Here is a 22,631-nt window from a genome sequence, read left to right on the forward strand (position 1 = left end):
TATTAGTGGCGACTTTTGTATTGCCACAAGGAAACCCGTAACTGAAGGTTATTTGTGACGACTCTAATGTAGTCGCCACTAATAGAACATATTTTGTGGCGACATAGTTGCCACAAAAAGTTGGAAAAAACGCTACAAAAAATTGTTCTATAAGAACAAATATTAGATGGGTCGCCACTATAAATGTCCTTTAGTAGCGACTAAAATTGCCACAAAAAATATTTATGTTCGGTGGCAAGATTATGTCGCCACTATAATGGTTATTTAGTAGCGACTAAAGTTGCCACAAAAAATATTTATGTTCAGTGGCAAGATTATGTCGCCACTATAAAGGTTATTTAGTAGCGACTAAAGTTGCCACAAAAAATATTTATGTTCAGTGGCAAGATTATGTCGCCACTATAAAGATAATTTAGTAGCGATTAAAGTTGCCACAAAAAATATTAATCCATGCTACACAATGTTTCCTGTAGCGACTAAAGTCGCTGAAAGAAATTGACATTTTTGTGGCAACATATATATCGCAACAGTTACTAATTTTTTGACAAAACTCTGTCGCCACTAAAAGTTATTTTCTCAGCAATTATAACGACCAAAATTATATACATTTCCATGCCAGTAAGAACCTAATTCTCTAAAATTTCATATAGAGATATTCATATCAATTAACTATCAATATTAAAGCAACCAATAATGCTTGACAAACACCAAAAGAATTTCTCAAGCCGAATATTATAAATATTATCATTACTAAAAAGTCAATTACATATATATACTATCCGACACTTCATTGTGCATTGTAATTGTGCGCATATACATATCCCAAAAAAGACAAAATATTAAGTGCCTTGTAACTACTCCTTGCTCCACACCATCCTTGAACGATACCACTGTCTAAGTGCCCTGTCCCTGCTAGACAAAAGTAATATATATAAGAAACATAATGAGATTTGTTATATCCAAAAACATGAATAGACGAATAAAGTACAAGCTAATACATTAGTATAACATAAAGTAAATTTGTTCTATGCTATTTTAATTGTGAAATGAAATGGCACAAGTGTGAGAACATAAGTTTTCACGCAGTAAAAGAATGAGAATACAACAATTGCACGAAAGCCGGATAAAGTAGAGGTATTGGACAGTGAGAGGAATAGAAGTCTATTCTAACTTAAGCTCTACCCCTGTCCTAGCCTTAATTACCCAATTTCATGTGCTTATACTTTTCCATTCACTGAACCTACTTAAATAACTAATATGCATTAACAACCAAAACAGTCCAAAACTGCCTGAACACTCATCTCAAATTTTTTTTACTGCATTCTTGGACATGCACTATCAGGTAAACAAAATATGGAAGCCTACTGAAACTCTATCAGTAAGATAGGTGGAAGCTGAGATTTATCTTATAGAAGTAAAACTACCTATTCCATATTTCCATTAGTATATGGGTTCCAAAAATAGAAAATGTATTTTTATATAGGGAAGATTCACTGGGGCAGATTCTAGAGATAGCTGCTCGCACTTCAATTACTCAAAATAGAGGTCATTATAAGACATCATTAATATATAAAATTTGTGCACCAACAAATTAAAGACTTCAACAATGAAGAAAATATCAGTCATCGACCTTCTCAAGAATATTACTAACTGTATCAATGAGGTTCGCTACTACTTTTGTCATGATTTGGTTAATTATTTAATGCTGCGGAGGATGCCAACAAATAATACAACCTCCTAATGCAATACTAGCACTAGATGGCTCGAGAAATTATACAACAATAATGACGGCAGTCTCAGCAGCTCTAAGTGGAGGAATAACTGAGTTCCATATCTCAGGATTATCACGATACGATGGACCTTACAGATGTAGGCCAGCTATGTGTGAAAGTGAAGATTGTAATGAACTTCTACTATACTTTGTTTCTCCAACGCAACACAAACACGAGAACCAACATGATCATCCAATAGAAAGGAGTGAAGATGAAGCACATCATCAGTCAAAGCAGCATAAAGACGAAGACATCATAAACTAGGCTTTCTATGAACCAAGAAAAAGAAACTATATATATGTAGCTTCAGCCAAAAAACTGTATACACTGTCTAAGAATTTACTCACTTCCAAGACACTTAAATAAAACTAGTTTACAGTGGATTGGGATATAAGAAGTTGGACAATATGCTAAACCTGCTCATTCACTGTAAAGATAGACTTGCTAATAGTATTTTGAATGTAATGCTGAATATATTTATTGTTACTTTGCCTAATGTCATTCAACATTGAGCAATTTCTCTGTAGTTAGAAAATGGAAGGAAGAAGCAGGAACTTGGGAGGACGCTAATCGACTAGTCATGTGGACTTACTATTGAAGCAAATGAACATATCTATATTGAAGCAATAGATCCAAAAAGAAAGAGAATCCAAGAATTAGGTGAGGCTGTCCCCTTTTTAATCTATAAACTAATTGCATGCTTTACGTATTTTATCAAACATTGACCTAAGCTGCATATATTCAAGAGGCAAAGCATAATAAAATTTGTTCAAAAGAGGCCAGCTTCATCTTCCAACTCAGATATTAAGAAAAACAGAGTCTATTGTCCAACCGTTGAACAAGTTTTTCCAAATCGACCATAACCGTTGGTACACAAAAAATTGACCATAATCGAAATTCAATACATGGTTATTACTATTACCTGTTTCAGGTAGCTGGTCTAGTACTTATATATAATAGGTCCTTAATATGGAAGTAGTAAATTTAAGTTGATTTTGAGCTATATATGTTCTTTCCAATTGAACACAAAGTTACTGGTGTCAAAAATAGGAATATTTCAGATGATTTTGCCATTGCTTCTGCACTTAGTGATTGGTAATCATCTCTATTGAAGCAAATGAACATATCTATATTGAAGCAATAGATCCAAAAAGAAAGTTCAGTGGCAACCTCAAAAGGGCAACAATCAATGTGAAGCCAAGGCAGTCCAACAACAAAATCAGAAGGTTACCATCATAGCGAACACCACAATGCCTGGTGGTTACTAAACCCCTAAACATGAAGTCACTACAGAATTAAGGAAGGAAGAAGAATTGTTAAGAAAGAGCGGAGCAAGTACCTGTTGTTGTTGTTGCATTCTGGTCAAGAAACTAGCAAATTGTTCATGCATCTTCTTCTCCACTTCTAGAGAGATCCTCTTGTCTGTTTCTGCATTTGCGTGTTGACGCTCCTCATTTGCGTGTTGACGCTCCTCTGCCAACTTCCTTTCCAACTCAATTTCCATATTTCTTCGCAACTCAGAAGCCATTTGTTCACGTTCTTCTTGCAACTTCCTATCCATCTCGGCTTGCATCTCTTGACGCACAATATCAATAGCAGAAGACACGCTGGCCTATATGTTTGCCTGCTGAATGTTACTCTTTTTAGGAGGCTTCTTTCCGTATCCTTTTCCACGAACATAGCCTGTTCTCTCACCAACAACGGAGGATAAAATCTCATCTCTAGTCATGGGATGCTCGATATCCTCAGATTGTTGTTGAGCGACAACTTCCTGGAGTTGACCCTGCATTTATGCATAATCATTTAAATCAAAACATAATAAAACATATTAAATGAAACTTACAGAAACAGAGAAATTTATAAGTGTTTTTAGATAATTACATGAATTTGTTGGGATTGTGAATCCAACCACACTAGTTCGCCTCTACCATCCTTGCGTGTATGTTGGATCTCCCAAACTTTATCTGGTGTGTCCAATTCTCCAGTAATAGGATTTCTCTACAATATAGTTACGGAAAAAAATATATAAGCAAATATATAAATATGTAAATAACAAAGAAGCATATGTGATAGTAGGGGATTAAATATATTTTTACCGTAGATTCCTCTACTTCTGCAAAAGACTTTGTACCATAAGTATGCTTAATTATTTGATGATCTCTATTTCTTTTGTTCCTCTCACTTGCAACCTGTAAGTAAACAGATTAATAAATCATCATTCAAAGAGACAATCTTCAGGTATTAAGTTAATACCTTAAATTCCGGACTTCCAAAATATCGTATTAGGTATTTCCAGTCCTCAAGCTCAACATCTTCAGGTCGATGAGATAATCTTTCTTCATTAGTATTGTACTTAGAGTACATAATGTTGAGTCGAGCTTTCCATGCTCTAAAAAGCCTTTGCATAGTGCTAATTACAAAGGCCTGAAACCTATGTTCTCGCATCCCGCTGCAAACTTCAAATTTATCCTGACAATAAATGTAACATTATATTCAATATCCTAACCACATAAATAACATTGCAACTTAAAGTCAATACAATATTGAAAGTAGTTTATTACCTTGACCTTTAACCACATTACTTCTCCGTATTTCAAAACTATTTTCTGCCAATTTCCATCTTGGAACGAGATAGTGCTCCTCATGATCAAACTACAGTAATTAACAATATCTCTAGCCCCAGAACCTACTACTCTATCAATGTCATCTGGAATAGTAATTTTGATTTTGCCACCACACTTAGTTTTTACCTCTAAACTTTTAGATTTGTATTTTCCTCTTCCTCTTCCTCTTCCTCTTTTTTTATTACTGGAAGAAACTGCGAAGTAAAAGGATACTATTGTTCATTAGTAGCTCCACTCAATCGGTAAAAATAATTTTCACAAAACAACAAAAAACAGAAATTAACTTGCACAATTTTCAGCCTCTGGAGAGCAATGCACAGGTTCTGCTACATTTCGTGATGATTGTGTTTCTAAAGAAGGTATTTGGAGAGAGTTAGTAGATACTCGTCCGGTCTGTAAAGGTCCTTGACTCGGGTTACTTGGTTGTCCCATCTCTACAGATGCATCAGATACACGTCCGGTCTGTATGTGTGGCTGAGACGTCGCTCCAAAATTGCCACGTCCTTGAAAATTTTCACGACCATAGCTAGTCCCGCCTCTCCCACATCTTCCTCGTCCAATTCCTCTCATTTCCTGCAATAAAACATAAAAAGAAAATGATTGATCAGAATAGAGAAAATATTAATTCACTTACTTTCTAACTTCAGATGTCTATAGAAAGGGGACATATGTCCATGCCTCACTAGATATTAAAGTAAAGAAAGCTCTACTGTTTGTTAGTTGATGGTCAACCCTTTTCACCCAAATTAGCAGGCACATAGAACAACAGATCCCTTCTTTTAACTCAATTCATTACTCCACCTGTACATTATACCAATACAATGGAAGACCAATACAACCTAAAGCTACAAGCATCACGAATAGAATCAAAAAAGAAATATAAAGATTCAAGCATCAATAATTTTTGGTTCATTGACAGTTCCAAACAAATACATGGGGTAGTATAAAGTCATGGATAAAAATATAGAGAATTTTCAAAATAGGATGTAACATTTATATCATTCGTCTTTTGCTTCTTAGTCTTCAAGAGGATGTATCAGTGTCCTCCCCATCATCATCATCATCAAATAACTCTTCTTCACTATCTTCACTCTCTGATATTTCTATATGATTGTCATTAATGAAATCATCTTCCTCATTATGCACATCGTTGTCAGCTTGTGTACTTGCATAATCGTAGTTAATACTTTGTGGTTCAATATTATCCTTATGTAGAGACACCTCAACAATATTTTCTTGGTCATTGGTGCATAAAGTATTAAATTCAGCTTCCTCTTGTTGATAAACTTCTTCATTCAGTAATTCTTCATCTTCAATATCTACACAATTATCATCATTATCAGGAATTTTGAAAATGTCACGAGGATTTGTCTTCACAACAACAAGCCAATCATTATCGACCATGTCGTCCAAGTAAAAGACTTGTTCTAACTGAGATGCCAACACAAATGGCTCATTTGTATTCAAGGCACACCGAATATTCACACTTGTAAAGCCATATTTGTCAATCTTATATCCTCTTCCCAAGCGAGCCACATCCCACTAATGACACTTGAATAAGTAAACTTTTCTGTTTCCCACATAAGATAACTCATAAATGTCTTCTAATACACCATAATACTCCTTATTAGAGTTTGAATCATCTCCTCTCACAAGGACACCACTATTCTGCATTTTTCTTCTCAATGCAAGCTCTTTTGTATGGAATCTAAATCCATTCACCATAAATGTTGAATATTGATGTACTAATGGTGCAGGACCGACGACTAAGCTTATGAGCTCATCATTTGCGCGTCCTTGTGCAGATAGTACAAATATCTACAAAGACGAACAATATTGTTATGACCAATAACATGATGGGATGAATAAACTAATGTCAATATTATTATTTGAGTAGACATGCACCTACACGTGCACGAAACCAATCAAGAAACCTATTTTTATGAGCTCTCATTGAACTTTGGCTTTCAATATCGCTTGTATATTCCCTACATTTTAAGTTAGCTAAGATAAATCGGATTCAAATTATCTCAATGTGAAACTATCTTGAAGTTAATAAGAGACTTACTCCATGAAATGCGAAACCTCTTCACAATTTTGAAGCACATACATACATGCTTGTTTAAACTCATCATGAGATAGCCTGATGCCGTCTTAGACACCCTTTGTTTGCCCATTTTTTTAAAGATATACATCTCATCATTTGACACAGATCCATCGTCATTCCTAGTTGGTTTATTGAACTTTGTTGAGATATTGTTCAAGTATCGTGAGCAAAATGTGAGGCTTTCCTCTGCCAAATAACCTTCTGCAATTAAACCTTCTGGACGATTTTTGTTGCGAACATATGACTTAAGTGTTCGTAGATACCTATATAAAATGACTTATTAATATAATGTGTGTCATTCTAAAACTATAGCATCAAAATTATTAAATAATAAATTACCTCTCAATAGGATACATATTCCGATATTGAGCTGGTCCACCAAGCTTTGCCTCACTTGGCAAGTGAATTGGCAAATGAACCATGACATCAAAGAAAGCCGGAGGGAAAATAAGTTGAAGTTTGGTCAAAATAACAGGAATTTCTGCCTCTAGGATATCAAGATCTTCAATCGTCAAGCACTAAGAGTATATATTCTTAAAAAACTTTCCTAAGGCTATAATTGGATCACACACTTCCTTGGGTAGAAAACCACGTATAGCTACTAGAAAAATGTCTTGCAACAATACATGATGATCGTGACATTTCAATCCATGTATCTTTTTTTCTTGTACGTTGACACACCTTGAAATGTTTGAGAAAAATGCATCAGGAACCTTCAGATTAGCTAAGCAATTGCACACCTTCAGCTTCTCTTCCGCGGATAATGCATAGCATGCTGTAGGTAACAAAATATTATTCCCATCCTCAATAGGAAGCAACCTTTGTCTGATTCTAAGATCCATCAAGTTATATCTACTTTTCAATGTGTCTTTTGTCTTACCAACCTTATTCATGACAGTTGATAAAATATTATCGGACACATTTCTTTCTATGTGCATCACATCAAGGTTATGTCGTAACATAAGACTCTTCCAATAAGGCAATTGGAAAAAGATACTTTTCTTCTTCCAATTGTAAGCATTGCTATGAACATCACGCTTTCTCTTTTATCTTTTACCAAAACTCACATTACCCAAAGCTTGTAATTGCACAAGTGCTTCATCACTGGTTAAAGGGTTAGGTGAAACTCCCATTTCAACTTTCCCATCAAATAATGTCCTACTTCTCCGCCATGGATGGTCCATGGGAAGGAAGCGACGATGACCCATATAACACAACTTACTACGCAAGGAAGTTGATTGTGTATCTTTATGGCAACAAGGGCATGCAAGCTTGCCTTTAGTTGACTATCCTGAAAGATTTCCATATGCAGGAAAGTCATTGATCGTCCACATGATAGCCACACGCATCAAAAAATTAGATCTTGAGTGTGCATCATAAGTCTCCACCCCGACCCATAATTCTTGCAACTCTTCAATCATTGGTTGTAAATATACATCAATATCATTGCCTGGACACTTGGGGCCCGAAATAAGAAGCGTCATCATGAAATATGGATTTTTCATGCAATCCCATGGTGGAAAGTTATACGTAGCTAGTATGACTGACCAAATGCTATGATTAGAACTCACGTTCCCATAAGGTTGGAACCCGTCACTCGCCAAACCTAATCGATCATTTCTTAACTCAGCTGAAAAGGTGAGATGTTCTGCATCAAAGGATTTCCATGTTATTGAGTCAGATGGATGTCGCAAGACACCATCATCAACATTTCCCTCCTTGTGCCACCTTATTTTTTTAGCTGTTTCTCTTGCCATGTACAATCTTTGAAGCCTTGGTTTGATTGGAAAATGCCGCAAGATTTTATGAGCTACTTTCTTGCCTCCGTGTTCTTTGGACTTCCATCTAGACTTACCACATTTAGGACATGCTTGGACATCGGCATAATCACGCCAATATAAAATACAATCATTTCGACATGCATCTATTTTAGTGTACCCTAAGCCGAGGTCACAAAGAACTTTCTTTGCTTCATAGAAAGAATTAGGTACAAATGACCCCTCGGGAAGAACTTCTTTGAAGAAGCTCAATAATGCATCCATCGATTTGTTGCTCCAATGGTTAAGACACTTCAAGTGAAGTAGTCTAACAATAAAATACAACTTCGAAATTTTTTTACAACCAGAATAAAGTTCTGTCTCAGCATCTTCTAACAATTTGTAGAACTTTGTTGCATGTACATTTGGCTCTTCATTGTCCTCTGAATTATTATTATTATTATCCTCCACATTCGTATATCCATAAGCATCGTGAATCATTTCAGTAATATTATCCTCTTCAATGCTATCATCTTCCGCTTCATCACTAACTGCAGTATTAGAAGTTTCAACTCTAACTAACACTTCTCCATGCAAGTCCCACACTTTCTAAGAATCACAAAAACCCTTCTTCAATAAATCTCCTCTTACACCAACCCTTAGCTTGAACACGGTATTCATACACCCTTTACAAGGACACCGAATTATAGTGTTCATCGTTGGTTGACTGAATGCCCAATTAAGAAAGTTGTCTACTCCATCTCTATATCTTTGGTCGACTCTATTCCTAATATTCAACCAACTTTTATCCATCATATCTATATTAAAAAAAAATAAATAAATTAATTTACTAATTAAAAGGGTAAGGATTAATAATAATCAATATGGAAGGATTATAATAATCAAAATATATATAATAATTAACATATACCAGGGGTATTCAGACAAGCAGTCACAAAAATACATTATTCAAACAAGAAGGAAGTAGTCTATTCCAGAATTACTTATACGAATTGTGTGCAATGAAGAACAAGTTCAAACCAGGGTACGTAACACTCTATGAAACTACAAAAATACATGACCTTAGTAATGTGTATTTGATGTGTTTTTGTGACTCATAGATGTTAATACAAAAATAGAGCTATAAAGATTAGTAGTTTTCCTAACGCATTTTTCTTAGGCTTGTTAACTAGTTTTGTATAAGTTTTCTGTTCTTGGTGTTTGTTTTGCTAAGTAGTGGCTTTAGTTGGAAGAAAAATTATCACTGGTCTAGCGTGTTATGCGTCTAGTTACCTTCCCTTCCTAATTATTGCTTTCAACTCCTACTGAAGGGTATATGAGCACAGAGAAGGGAGGATTAACCTAGGAAAGTACTATCCAATTTTTAATCGTCGTACCTCCTACTGAGCAAGGGCATGCACATTGAAATAGCAGCTTCTATGTTTATCTGTTTACACTTCACATGATTTAATATTAGCGTTAGGTTTAAATTAAATTTTCAAAGTGGATAGTTACCGGTTTAACCTTTTGGAAAATTTCCCACCTGTGATCAAAATATGCTGAATGTGCTCGTGAACGTTAAACCTACAAAGCCTTAGGTCACATATATAGGCACATCTGCCAGAGAATAACAAGACCTTAGTATGTGGAAATTAACAACTAAAATCATTAAACCTACAAAGCCAACCCAACTGAAATATGAATTATCATATTTTTCTTGCTAGTTCTCTAGAGTTGTTATTTGATCTGAAGAAGGAGAGTTGTTAAGTAGGGAGAAGTTGTGTAATTTGTTTTTCATGTTGTTGGGCATTTATAGTTGCCCCATCCCACATGGACAGCCAACTTATTCTCTATAAGTTTTTTTGTATTAGAGAATTTGAGCTAGGTGTTGTAGAGGAGATAGAAGTTTGTACAGATCTAACTAAACCAATTAACATTAGCAGTTCGTTGAGCCACTGTGATGGCAGAAAATAAACATCTTTCTGGAATCAGTGTAGTATATACCTTTCTTCATGTTTGTTAATGTATAATCTATGTTCTGGTGGTGTTGACTACTGTAGCTTTTGATCATTATTATGTTGAGGATACTGTTTCTGTTTCAGTTGGGTTAGGGGTGTTCGAGCTTCAAATGTATGTCTCTCTAATCGTTGCCTTAGGTCATATATATAGGCACATCTACCAGAGAATCACAAGACCTTAGTATGTGGAAATTAACAACTAAAATCATTAAATCTACAAAGCCAACCAATGTATATCATTCAAACAAAGGCTAGGCAAATTAAATACATTGTACCTGCTTGAACCATATAAATTGCTTACCTGAACAACTAGAAATAAGCTGCCTCCCTGATCCATACGAAATTACAGGACAACAACAAAAAACCCAGTGTAATCCCACAAGTGGAGCTTTGCAAAATTACAGGGCTTACGCGGAGAAATATCAAACTCGGTCAGAACCTAGTCACTGCACTATGAGACGGACAATGATTTTTGACTTGAACACATTCCTGCAAGGCATAAGCACAGTAAGATACAAAAAGGAAGCAGATGACATCAAATAGGAAACTGATAAGTTGAAATTTATCTACTCTCATTAACAGATCTGTATGATGATATTTTGAGATTAAACGAACTTAAAGCAAGTACTTTTTCTCAAAGTTGAAGAAGCTTTGAATCGACTTCCGCAGTAGTGGTCTTCTTTTTTGCACACTCTGATTCAAAAATTCAAACCAAAACTCGTCAAACCAGCTTCCAATCTTGAGATTTAGCTTCAAAATGAAGTTTCCGGCAAGTATCATAAACACCCAATCGAATTCACATTCTGATTTGAGGGATTTTGATTTGGGTGAGATTTTTGAGGGATTTCGATTTGGGATTTCTATATCTGGACAGATTTCTAGCTAGAGAGGATCGATTTTGGGTTTCAATTTGGGATTCCTAGCTATAAAAGACGGATTTTGGGCGTTTCACAGTTCTTCACATCGAGTCGATGTGTTCGAGATGAGAGTTTCGCTACTTCTGTCTCTGGACAGATTTTAGTGTTTCTTTTGTTATTTTAATTTCTAGCTTATTTCTTTTTTTATTTTAAAAGATAATAGGAGCGACCCGGTCGCTGCAATTCATATTTAGCGGAGACTTCACAGTAGTCGCCACAATAATTATGGAGCCAAATTTTTAGTTTTAGCGGGAGTGAAAATTTTAGCCACTTTAGAGGCGACCCATAAATAGTCGCTGCTAAATATATTCAAACTATGGCGACTTTTAAAAGTCGCTGCTGATACTATACATTTTGTAGCAACTTATTAGGGTTGCTGCTAAATGTCGCCACTAATTATCCAATTTCTTGTAGTGTAATTTGAGACAACTTTTTTTAGTAAACATGTTAGAGTAACGAGAGTGAAGTAGAGTAGTAGTGTATAGTTAACTTAAAGTAATGGGTGGTGTAATAATTAGAAGTTAGTAACTACCTATTGGTTAGTCGGTTAGTTAGTATATAACAGTAGAAGTTGTTGTGTGTACTATAAATTCATTTTCTCTCAAGCAAGGAAAAAGAAGCTCTTTAGCTCAAAACCCCCATGACTGATTCTTTGTGATAGATTTGACATGGTATTAGAGCCAATTGGTTATGAGTGTGGTCGTTTGGAGTAATTCTTCTATATGTTAATTCGTCTCCATTTCTTCATCTGAGAACTGTGACGAGCTCAGCCATGGCGGTCGTCGACAACGAATTACCAGAGAAATAAAGCCACAATCACCCACTATTTCTCAATTAAAATGACAATTCAGGAGATATATTGATCTCTCTCCAATTACGAGGACCAAAAATTTATTCCGCATGGAGTTGGGCGATAAGAATTGCAATCCTAGGCCGGAATAAGCTAGGGTTCATCGACGACACATGCAAAAGGGAAAATTTTGGTACAAATCTCGTAGATCTTTGGGAGTGATGCAATGCAATCGTTTTGTCATGGATAATCACATGTGTTTCACAGAATTGCTCAGTAGCATAGCCTATTCCTCAAATACTAGTGAAGTTTGGAATGACCTAAAAGAGCGATTTGATAAGATTGACTGTTCGAGAATCTTCCAAATTCATAGGGAAATTGCAACAATTAACCAAGGTACTAACTCAATTTCTTCATATTTTTCAAATATTCGATTACTCTGGGCAAAGTTTGATAGTTTGGCCCTAGCTCCGGGCTGCAACTGTGCAAAATCTAGTGAGTCTGTTGCATTTATGGAACGTTTGAAGTTGCTACAGTTCTTAATGCAACTCAAATGAGTCATATGAAAAAGCTCGTAGCCAGATACTTATGATGATCTCAGTCCCTACAATGAATAAGGCATATTCCATGTTAATGGAACGTGAGAGTCAAAGAGCTATGTCTAATCCTTATGACTTAGCGGAAGGAAACGAAGTTGTTGTATTGATGGCTACTAGGACTACCGGTGGTCAATTTCGACCTAAGAAGAATTACAATCTCCAATATGATTTCTGTAAAATGAAAGGGCACACTAAGGAGAACTATTACAAGATAATAGGTTACTCGTCTGATTTCATGCCCAAAAGGAGAGAAGGATATGGTTCAATTAATTCTATTGTGATTGGAGAAACTAATCCACATATGCGGGGCAACATGAATGTACCTAACATATCCAATCATGCTGAGAAAGGCAATTCTTCAGGATATGGAATAGGGCCTATGTTCACAGAGAAGCAATTCAATCATATCTTGAGGCTGCTCAGCAAAGAAGAAGTGCAGGAGACTACAACTGATATGGTAGATAAATCTCATTCCACTATCTATTTAGTAGACAAGGTAGGTTGCACTCATGAGTGGATCATAGATACATGTGACACCAATCACATGACCTCAAAATTTAGCTCACTTCTGATATATACAATGTAAAAACCAACAACAACGAACCCAGTGTATTTCCATAAATGGGGTCTGGGAAGGGTAGTGTGTATGCAAACCTTACCCCTACATCATAAAGTTGGGGAGGTTGTTTCCGATAGACCCTCGGCTCAAGGCATAATGGAGACTGATATATAATCTAATATCTCAAAATGAAAAAGCAATGCAATTACCTCATGGAACTAAGGCAACAGTTTCACATATTGGTAAATACAAGATAGGAGAAGGGCAAGAGATTAAGAATATACTGTATATCCCAGATTTCAAGTACAGTTTATTGTATGTATCCAAACTAACTAGAGAATTGAGATGTATTGCTGCATTTTTTTCCTGGCTTTTGTGTATTTCAGGACCTCTACACTGGAAAGCTGAAGGGGATTGGTAGAGAAACTAATAGGCTCTATCTACTGACTCATGCAACTTCAAGCAGAGGACAAGAGTTAGTTCCATAGTCCATGAATGTGTAGCTAGATCAAAATACCTTACAGCTTTGACATAGAAAAATGGGTCACTCATCATCATGATTTATGAAGCATATGTTGAATGTCAATGAAGAACTATGTAGACGTGTTATAAATAGCTGTAAAGTTTGCCCTTTGACAAAGCAGGCAAAATTGCCCTTTCCTACTAGTAGATGTAGAGTAGAAAGTGTGTTTGAATTGTTGCACATGGATGTATGGGGACCATTTCGAATTGCAACACATGATGAAAATAAATACTTTTTGACAATAGTAGATGATCACGCTAGAGTAACATAGATTTATTTGTTAAAGCTAAAGTTTGATGCAATTGTTGTTATTAGAAATTTTCTTCTGATGGCTCAAACACAGTTCAACACTAAGATTAAAGTAATTAGAACAGACAATGGGACATAATTCCTTAATTATGATGTACAAATCTGTTCAATAGCTTTAGCATAGTTCATTAGAGGTCCTGCTCCTACACACCCCAGCATAATGAGGTGGTAGAAAGAAAACATAGACACATATTAGAGGTAGCTAGAGAAGTCGGGTTTCAAGGGCATATTCCATTAAAATTTTAGGATAAATATGTGTTGTTGGCAGTCTACTTGATAAACAGAATGCCTATATACCAGTGCTTGCAAGGAAGTCTCCTTATAAATTATTTCATAAAAAAAGTCCATCCATGAAGCATATGAAAGTTCCAGGATGCCTTTGCTATACTACACCATCAGTCATTGGGGACAAAGTCCAACCAAAAACTATAGGTTGTGTACTAATGGGATACTCAGCTGTGCAAAAAGGCTATTTGCTATTTGATTTAACTCATAAAAAAAATTCTTTATTAGCAAGAATGTGACTTTTAGGGAGACAATCTTCTCTTTCAAGGACTTGAAGATCAAAGGAACTGCTATATTTCCACCTAATAATTCCTTGATCATACGGGATGTCACTACTGCAAACACCACTGATCTTGCTCCTACAACCGCAATTGATCCTCAACCTGAAGATCACAGTGAAGAGCAAGGGGCTGGTATGGAAGATCTTTACTCAGAAGAAGCAACAACAAGTGAACCTGGAGATATAGGTCCTGCAGTTGCGGATGAAGGTTCTACCACACTTGAAGATACAAGTGTGCACCAAGACATTATGTCTATAGAAGACAACCATGAGGCTCATCTAAAGAAGTCAACTAGAGATAAAAGGCCACCACTATGGATGCATGACTATATGACTACTTAGGCCAGTAGCTCTTTTCATTACCCCATGAGCAACTACGTGGATTACAACAACATGTCCCATAGTTATCAGGCCAATCTAACAACATTTTCTACAACAGTTGAACCTACTTATTTTGATAAAGTTTGCAAAAATCCCAAATGCTAGATGCAATGAAGGCTGAACTCACAGCTCTTGTAGACAACAAGAATTGAGAAATAGTGCCATTACCACCAAACAAGAGAGCTAATGGTTGCAAGTGGGTATACAAGATCAAATAGAAGGCAAATGGTGAAGTTAAAAGATACAAAGCAAGACTAATGGACAAGGGGTACAACCTAAGGGAAGGTCTTGATTATCAAGACACCTTTTCACCAGTTGTAGAGATGGTGATAGTAAGGGTAGTGTTATACATTGCTGCAGCTTAAGACTGGCATATCCACCAAATGGATGTCTATAATGCCTTCTTACAAGGAGACCTTTATGTACAACTTCCTCAAGGCTTTCACAGCAAGGGGGAGCAGGCCTAGTATGTAAGCTTGTTAAGTCCTTGTATGGTCTTAAGCAAACATCTTGACAATGGAATGTGACTTTAGTAGATGCATTGATGAAGTCTGATTTTTTGTAGATTCAACTGGATCATTCCCTATTAATCAAAAGGGTAGGGTCCAAGATTGCAGTTGTCTTAGTATATATTGATGATTTACTCATTACTGAGAATGATGATGAGCTGGTATGTGATACTAAGAATACACTACAACAAGCCTTCAAAATAAAGGATTTGGGAGAGTTGAAGTTTTCTTGGGGATAGAATTTATAAGGTCTAGACATGAATACTTATGAATAAAAGGAAATATGATCTATAGTTGATTTCAGATTCAGGCTTAGGGGGACAAAACCTGCTTGGAATCCATTGGAGAGCAATCAGAAGTTAACCAATGCAGGGTATGATGATCATGTTGGACACAAAAGTGATGCACCATTGGATGATATATGAGCTTATCAAAGACTAATAGGTAAGTTGTAGATATAAGTTTTGATGTTCAAACCTTGAGCCAGTTCCTGCAGCACTCAAAGAGGTCTCATATGGAAGCAACCATGAGAATTTTTAGGTACATCACAAGAGAAACTGGATTGGGAGTGCTACTGTCAAGCAAGCCAGCAAAAGAATTCAAGGCATACTGTAATGCAGATTGGGCCTCGTGTCCAAACACTAGGAGATCAGTGACATGCCATTTAGTGAAGTATGGAAAATACTTAATATTATGGAAGTCCAAGAAGCAAACTACGTAGTGTCCAAAAGCTCAGCTGAAACTGAGTACATGAGCATGACTTCAGTGATGTCAGAAATAATATAATTGATTAGATTATATGGAGAAATGGGGATAAAATTGAAGCCACCAGTAGAGCTATTATGTGATAACAAGGCAACAATTCAAAGTTCTGAGAATCCAGTGTATCATGAACGGACATAACACATTGAAATAGACTACCATTTCATAAGGGAGAAAGTGTTGAAGGGAGATGTAATGTCACAGTACGTACAATTTGGGGAGCAACAAGCAGACATTTTGACCAAGGGACTTAGCTTGGAAGGCAGCACCATGGATATCTAGTTTTCAATCTGGGATTGCTGAATGTGTTCACACCCTCCAGCTTGAGGGGGAGTGTTAAGAATAGCAAGAGTGAAGTAGGATATATTGTATAGTTAACTTAAAGTAATAGGTGTATGTGTAATAATTATAAGTTAGTAACTACCTAGTGGTTAGTCGGTTAGATAGGTATATAACAGTAGAGTGGGAGTTGTTGTGTGATGCAAATTCATTTTCTCTCAACCAAGTAAGAAGAAGCCCTTTAGCTCAAAACCTCCATGATTGATTCTTTGTGCTAGATTTGATAAAACACGACTGTTAATATAAGATGGAGGGAGTATTTAATTGATCCTAAATATATATATGTATGAATTCAGCGATGAATTAATGATAGATCAATTGCAATTCCCTAAAAGAATCGTCGTAGCAAAACATATTTTGAATCATTGGCCATTTAAAGTTTCATTGCATGTAGTTCCTACTAGCAACATTGATATATTATCTTTATATGTCTGTATAGTTCTAATTCAAAAGCTTAGGAGCAATAATAAAATTATCCTCGTGTGACCTATAGGTCACGAGTTCAAATCGTGAAAGCAATCATTTAATGCTTGCATTAGGGTAGACTGTCCACATTATACTTCTTGGGATGCGACCCTTCCCGAATCATGCGTCAATGTTGAATGCGCTTTGTACACCGAACTGTCCTTTTTTTTTATTATCCATTCAAAAGCTAAAATCTCTTTGAGATGTTCAAACTTGTTAATCAAAATGGAACCCACAATTTGATTAAACGTTTCTGTATTTGAATAATTTCGGGTCGACTTTGTCACATATCAACCAAAAACTATCAAAAGAGAGATAGAGTTTGTTCTATTGATCTCCAACCAAGTGCGTCTGTTCCGCGCAATTTGAATGGCAGCAACTTGGCCAGGGCTTCACCTATTGAATTGAAGAAGAAAATACAAAACAGTACAGATATGTCTCTCAACTCTCATCTTTAGTTTTAACATATTTTGATTTCCAAATTAGCGTTAACAGCTTGTTTGGTGGTTGTAATATATTCTATGGTATCATGTTAGCTATTTTAAATACAATGTTTGTTTTAATTGTTACTTAAATTTTGTTGTATCGTATTGTTAAGTTTGTCATTATATAACGATGAAAAGTGTCATTTTATGTAACGATCGACTTGATGTTGGCGCATTGTTACCTTGTCTTTTTCTCTCATCTTGCCTTTCCTTATTATTAAGTAATTCTATTTTATCATTTACCCTACCTTTTTATATAATAATTCTATCATGTATGCTATTTTTTTACTATAAGTTTGTTCTTCATATTACTGGTGCATGACATCATGAAACAACGTCAAATAGTATAGTATATCCAAACACTATATTTATCAAAATAATACACTGCAATACAATACAATACATTATGAAACACATGTTACAAGTAACAACCATTCAAACAAGTTGTTAATTTATTTGGCTATCGTGTTTTTGTTTTGATTGGACTTGATTAATAGATTTGAAAATGTCTTCATGTCCATTACAACCTTTTTTTAGGTCAAATTGATGAGTAAATCATAATCATAGAATGACTCTTGTCATTCATGTAACACGTAAACGTTGGGATTAATAGTGTATTTTGACAGGTTTAGGAGGTTTTTTTACTTTTTCTCTAGGTTAGTAAATTTATGTTAAATTTAGAAAGTTACATGTTTGATGTTGATCATATTAGCCTGATAGTATTAAAAAAAATCCATATTTCTGAATTATGATCAATTAAAAGTTAAACTCATTTAGTTTTACTGAAAAATAAGAAGTCGAAATAGTGCGAAGTATTACGCCCTTGTTTGAGATTTCTTTATTTTTCAGGAACGGGAAAGAGTTCGATGAAGTTATATTTTCAACAAAATACGGAATATTCTCAAGTAATTCTTCTATGTGAAAATAAGATTGTACATAATATAATCTTTTGAAATTTTAATTGGTAAGCTACTAAAAGCACAACTGCACAAGGTAGGTCTATTTGTCAATTAAGGGTGTAGTTAGGGGTGTCAAATGAGTGAGTTGGACGGATTTTAGCCAAGTTAAAATGGGCTGATCAATAAATGAGCGGGTCATTGACGTACCCAAATGGTAAAAATAGCACGGTATAACCAGTTTTTGGACTGGTCATTAAAAAATAGCCAAAATTTACGAAGTCAATGAAAAATAACCACTATTTTGCTGCAACAGAGACCGATCCAGCATAATATACTGGAGTTCGGTGCACCTGTGTATGAACTCCAGCATATTATGCTGGACCGGTATACTTTGCTGACTCCAATATAATATACTGGAGACTGGAGCACCGGTGCTCAAAACTCCAGTATATTATACTGGATAATTATACTTGCTGGAACTCCAGTATATTATGCTGGAGTTCTAGTGTACTTATGCTGGAACTCCATCATATTATGCTTGAGTTACTTATGCTGGAACTCAAGTATAATATGTTGGAGTTCAAGCATACTTATGCTGGAACTCCAGTATAATATACTGACGTATCTTCTGGGTTTTGAACAGTGTTTTCGCTCAGATTTATCTTTACATGAAAAATAGCTAAATTTCGATTACTTTTGAAATTGGGCTATTTTTGAATGACCAATTGTAAATCTGGCTATTTTTGAATTTCTACTTGAACTGAAATAAGATGGGTTAAGCTCAACAAATGAGCGGGTCAATGGTCGGCCCAATCTTGGATAGGCGGGTCAAATAGATATGTTATCAAATTACTACTTCTAGGACTGTCTTACGGAAAACATTTCTCAAATTCCAATAATGAGTCACTTTTGTTAAAATAGCACGGTATAACCAGTTTTCGGATTGATCATTTAAAAATAGCCAGCATTTACCAAGTCAATGAAAAATAGCCACTATTTTGCTGCAACAAAGACCGGTCCAGCATAATATACTGGAGTTCGGTGCACCTGTGTATGAACTCCAGCATATTATGTTGGACCGGTATACTTTGCTGGCTCCAGTATAATATACTGGAGACTGAAGCACCGGTGCTCCAAACTCCAGTATATTATGCTGGACCGGTATACTTGTTGGAACTCCAGTATATTATGCTGGAGTTCTAGTGTACTTATGCTGGAACTCCATCATATTATGCTGGAGTTCCAGCATACTTATCCTGGAACTCCAGTATAATATGTTGGAGTTCAAGTATACTTATGCTCAGGGACGTACGCAGAATATTTTGTAAGCGATGCCGATATTTAAAGAAGTGAATAAATGAATGATCATTATATTATTGTATTAAAATAAATTGCAGAGGAGGATGAATAGTTTTCAAAAATTAGGATTTCAAGTATGCTGAAATAATTCTTTTCCAGAACGAACAACGCACTAATTTTTACAAAAAAGAGCTTTAACGCACTACTTTTCACAAAAAAGAGCTTTAAAAAGTTAAAAGCATGCATTATATATAGAATTGAATAACGATCCCATAACCTCTCCTAAATGAAAGAGGCACTTGACCGGTGAACTAAGTAAGGGTGTTTGTTCAGCAAGGTTATTTTACAATATATATTCAAATAAGATGTTCTTGCATGTAATTTACATGTATATTTTATGAAACTAGTCTTAGGGTATCTAATCTCAAATATAAAAATATATATATAAATATTATTAGAACTTATGCTTAAGTTATACAATAAAAGTGGATGAGTGAAATTTTTTGAAAAATAATTGTTAATCCTATTTAGCTAACTCTAATCAATAAGAAATGATATAAAAATTATTTCCAACAAATTAGAAAGAACTACCGCAAAAGTAGAATCCAGGCGCGATATTTTGATTTATCTACTCTTTTTGTGTTTTGGAGAGAACTTTCTTTCTCTCCCAATCATATAACCTTGCATACACTTGGATGCATGATGATATATTGTCCTTCTCTGGAAGTAATAGTCTATAATTATAATGAAGTTACATGTAGTTGACGGGTTCTGAAAGGATTATGTTAATATTATCAAACAAGAAATTCATTTTCAAATTTGAATTAGATTTAGTTAGTTCTAAATGTTAGACTCAATCCTATATATAATACTACAAATTTTTGACATTTTATTTTTTGAAGAAATAATTTTGTTTTTTAAAAGGTATAAAAGCTGTTATGTCAATCAATTTTGACTATGGCAATTAACTGGACATATTTTTAATTTGTTAGATACCTTAATATTTATGTTTTTTGGTTAGGTTTCCTTTCTAGGACGTCAACAATTATTTTTATTCTTTGAGAATATTTGTTTTTTAAGCTCCAAATAAAATAAAATAACCAAAAAGGTATTGTCAAATAAGTCTCCCTCATTAGGATTACTTTGTCTAATATTTAGGATTTGAAGTTAACCAATATTATTCTTATATTTTTTGAATTATTATAGTAATTTGTTTTGATTTGTGTGGAATAAGGCTGGGTGAAGATGGGTGTATTTTGTGGGGCAACTAATTTGCTCACAATTATATTGGCTAATAAGAAAGAATAACTTTTGCATATTTTGTTTGATTTTTTTTTCCGGGCATCAATAAGTTTGGCAGACATATCAACCAAGCTTGCAGCTCCATGAATACTTCTTCATATCTAGTGTATCAAACATTGAATTCCTCTGGACATAATTTACGCATTATAAGAATTTCTTTGGGATATGTGTACTATGTATTTACTTTACATAATTCAAATAAGAAGAAAATTTATATTTAGGACTTTTTACATAGTTCAAATAAGGAAGAATTTAATAGACAAAATTTAGTTGGTTTTGAACTCCTAAATATTAGGTAAATAATTAAATTACTATCCCTAAATAAAGGAAAATAGTTAAATGACTATTTTGTCTAGTGTGAACTCTATTTTTAAAGAGAAAAAAAGACGAGGACTTTTGTGTTTTTAATATAGTATAGATTTTTCGGCGAAGTGGTGTCGGATGACACCGCTTGACACTAGGTAGATCCGCCCCTGCTTATGCTGGAACTCCAGCATAATATACTGGCGTATTTTTCGGATTTTGAACAGTGTTTTCGCTCAGATTTATCTTTACATAAAAAGTGGCTAACTTTTGATTACTTTTGAAATTGGGCTATTTTTGAACGACCAGTTATAAATCTGACTATTTTTGAATTTCTCCCGTCACTTTTCGGCGCTTGTGTTAGAAAATATTTTTCACCAAAAGGAGGAGAATGACTTCCTCACTTCTGCTGGAAGTCTTTTTCCTTCAAAATTGTCTTAAATAACATCATATCGCTACTTTAATTAACATTTAAATATTTTTTTCCTTTAATACTACATTATTCAATTTGCCGATATTATCATCTGATCTCTAATAAATGGGTTTTTCAAAAAACATTATACTCTCTAAGCAAAAACCAAAAAATATTTTTCAAAAAAATGAATTTCGTTATTACCAAACATACACTAAATTGTGGTCAATTGTGAACTCCTTTTTTTTGTTTATTTATCCACTATTCAAAATCCATTTACCTGACTAATTCGGATTCGAGCAATGTAGTGTCTATTAAAAAGGTAACACTCATTTTTCAGGAATTTTTCTATTTACAAAGCTCGAATCGACAATCTCTTATTAAGAATAATAAGGTCCCATCCATATCACCACATTTCTTAATATTCGATTGTGTTTGACTCAAAAGATGTTAAAACCTTTTTGAACAAATCAATCAAAGATGAAGGGGTAAATCGTACCTGAAAATAATAATTTCTAGAATAATAACAAGTAAAGAGAAGAGAGTTGCAAAGTTTATTTTTGTTTAAGATTGATAAGTTTCCCAAAAATTTTCTCCCCCGTACAAGGTCCTTCCCCCCCCCCCCCATATACTAGAGAGAAGCCCTTCTGAATTGTAAGAAATAAAATACAAGGAATATTCGGCGGAATATTCTTAGTGTCCCCTAACGGGTTTACATTTCTACAAGGGTCGTACAGTTTCTTCTTTCGCCTTAAGGTCGTCTCCCTCGGGACGCCGGTTCGGAGTTACCCAGTCGTTTGTCGTACTCGTTGTGGGTCGTGGTCGGTCAAATTTGGACCCATACAGTTAGTCCCTCTGCTTGTCGGGGTAGCGACCGGATGCGTCCTCCATGAGCGGACTCCATGCATTCTTTTGGAGAAATTTGACCTATGGGA

General features: G+C 35.0%; 1 protein-coding gene across 2 annotated transcripts; it reads right to left on the bottom strand.

Moving 5' to 3' along the window:
• Window positions 1–716: 716 nt before the first annotated feature.
• LOC107823008 (uncharacterized) lies at window positions 717–11,324 on the bottom strand. 2 transcript variants are annotated; one of them, XM_075221468.1, is made up of 9 exons: window positions 10,907–11,324; window positions 10,580–10,767; window positions 4,681–4,969; window positions 4,334–4,590; window positions 4,026–4,241; window positions 3,869–3,961; window positions 3,654–3,770; window positions 3,112–3,555; window positions 717–909 (listed from the first exon to the last, which is right to left on the bottom strand). In XM_075221468.1, the coding sequence occupies exons 2-8, from the start codon at window positions 10,613–10,615 to the stop codon at window positions 3,385–3,387; spliced, it is 1,179 nt and encodes a 392-aa protein (XP_075077569.1). In that variant the 5' UTR covers window positions 10,616–10,767; window positions 10,907–11,324; the 3' UTR covers window positions 717–909; window positions 3,112–3,384. The 2 variants fall into 2 exon arrangements, with proteins under 2 accessions (XP_075077569.1, XP_075077570.1); XM_075221469.1 differs by having other exon boundaries at window positions 717–912.
• Between the last annotated feature and the right edge of the window lie 11,307 nt (window positions 11,325–22,631).

Source organism: Nicotiana tabacum, chromosome 9 (genome assembly GCF_000715075.1).
Source record: "Nicotiana tabacum cultivar K326 chromosome 9, ASM71507v2, whole genome shotgun sequence".
Lineage (NCBI taxonomy): Eukaryota > Viridiplantae > Streptophyta > Magnoliopsida > Solanales > Solanaceae > Nicotiana > Nicotiana tabacum.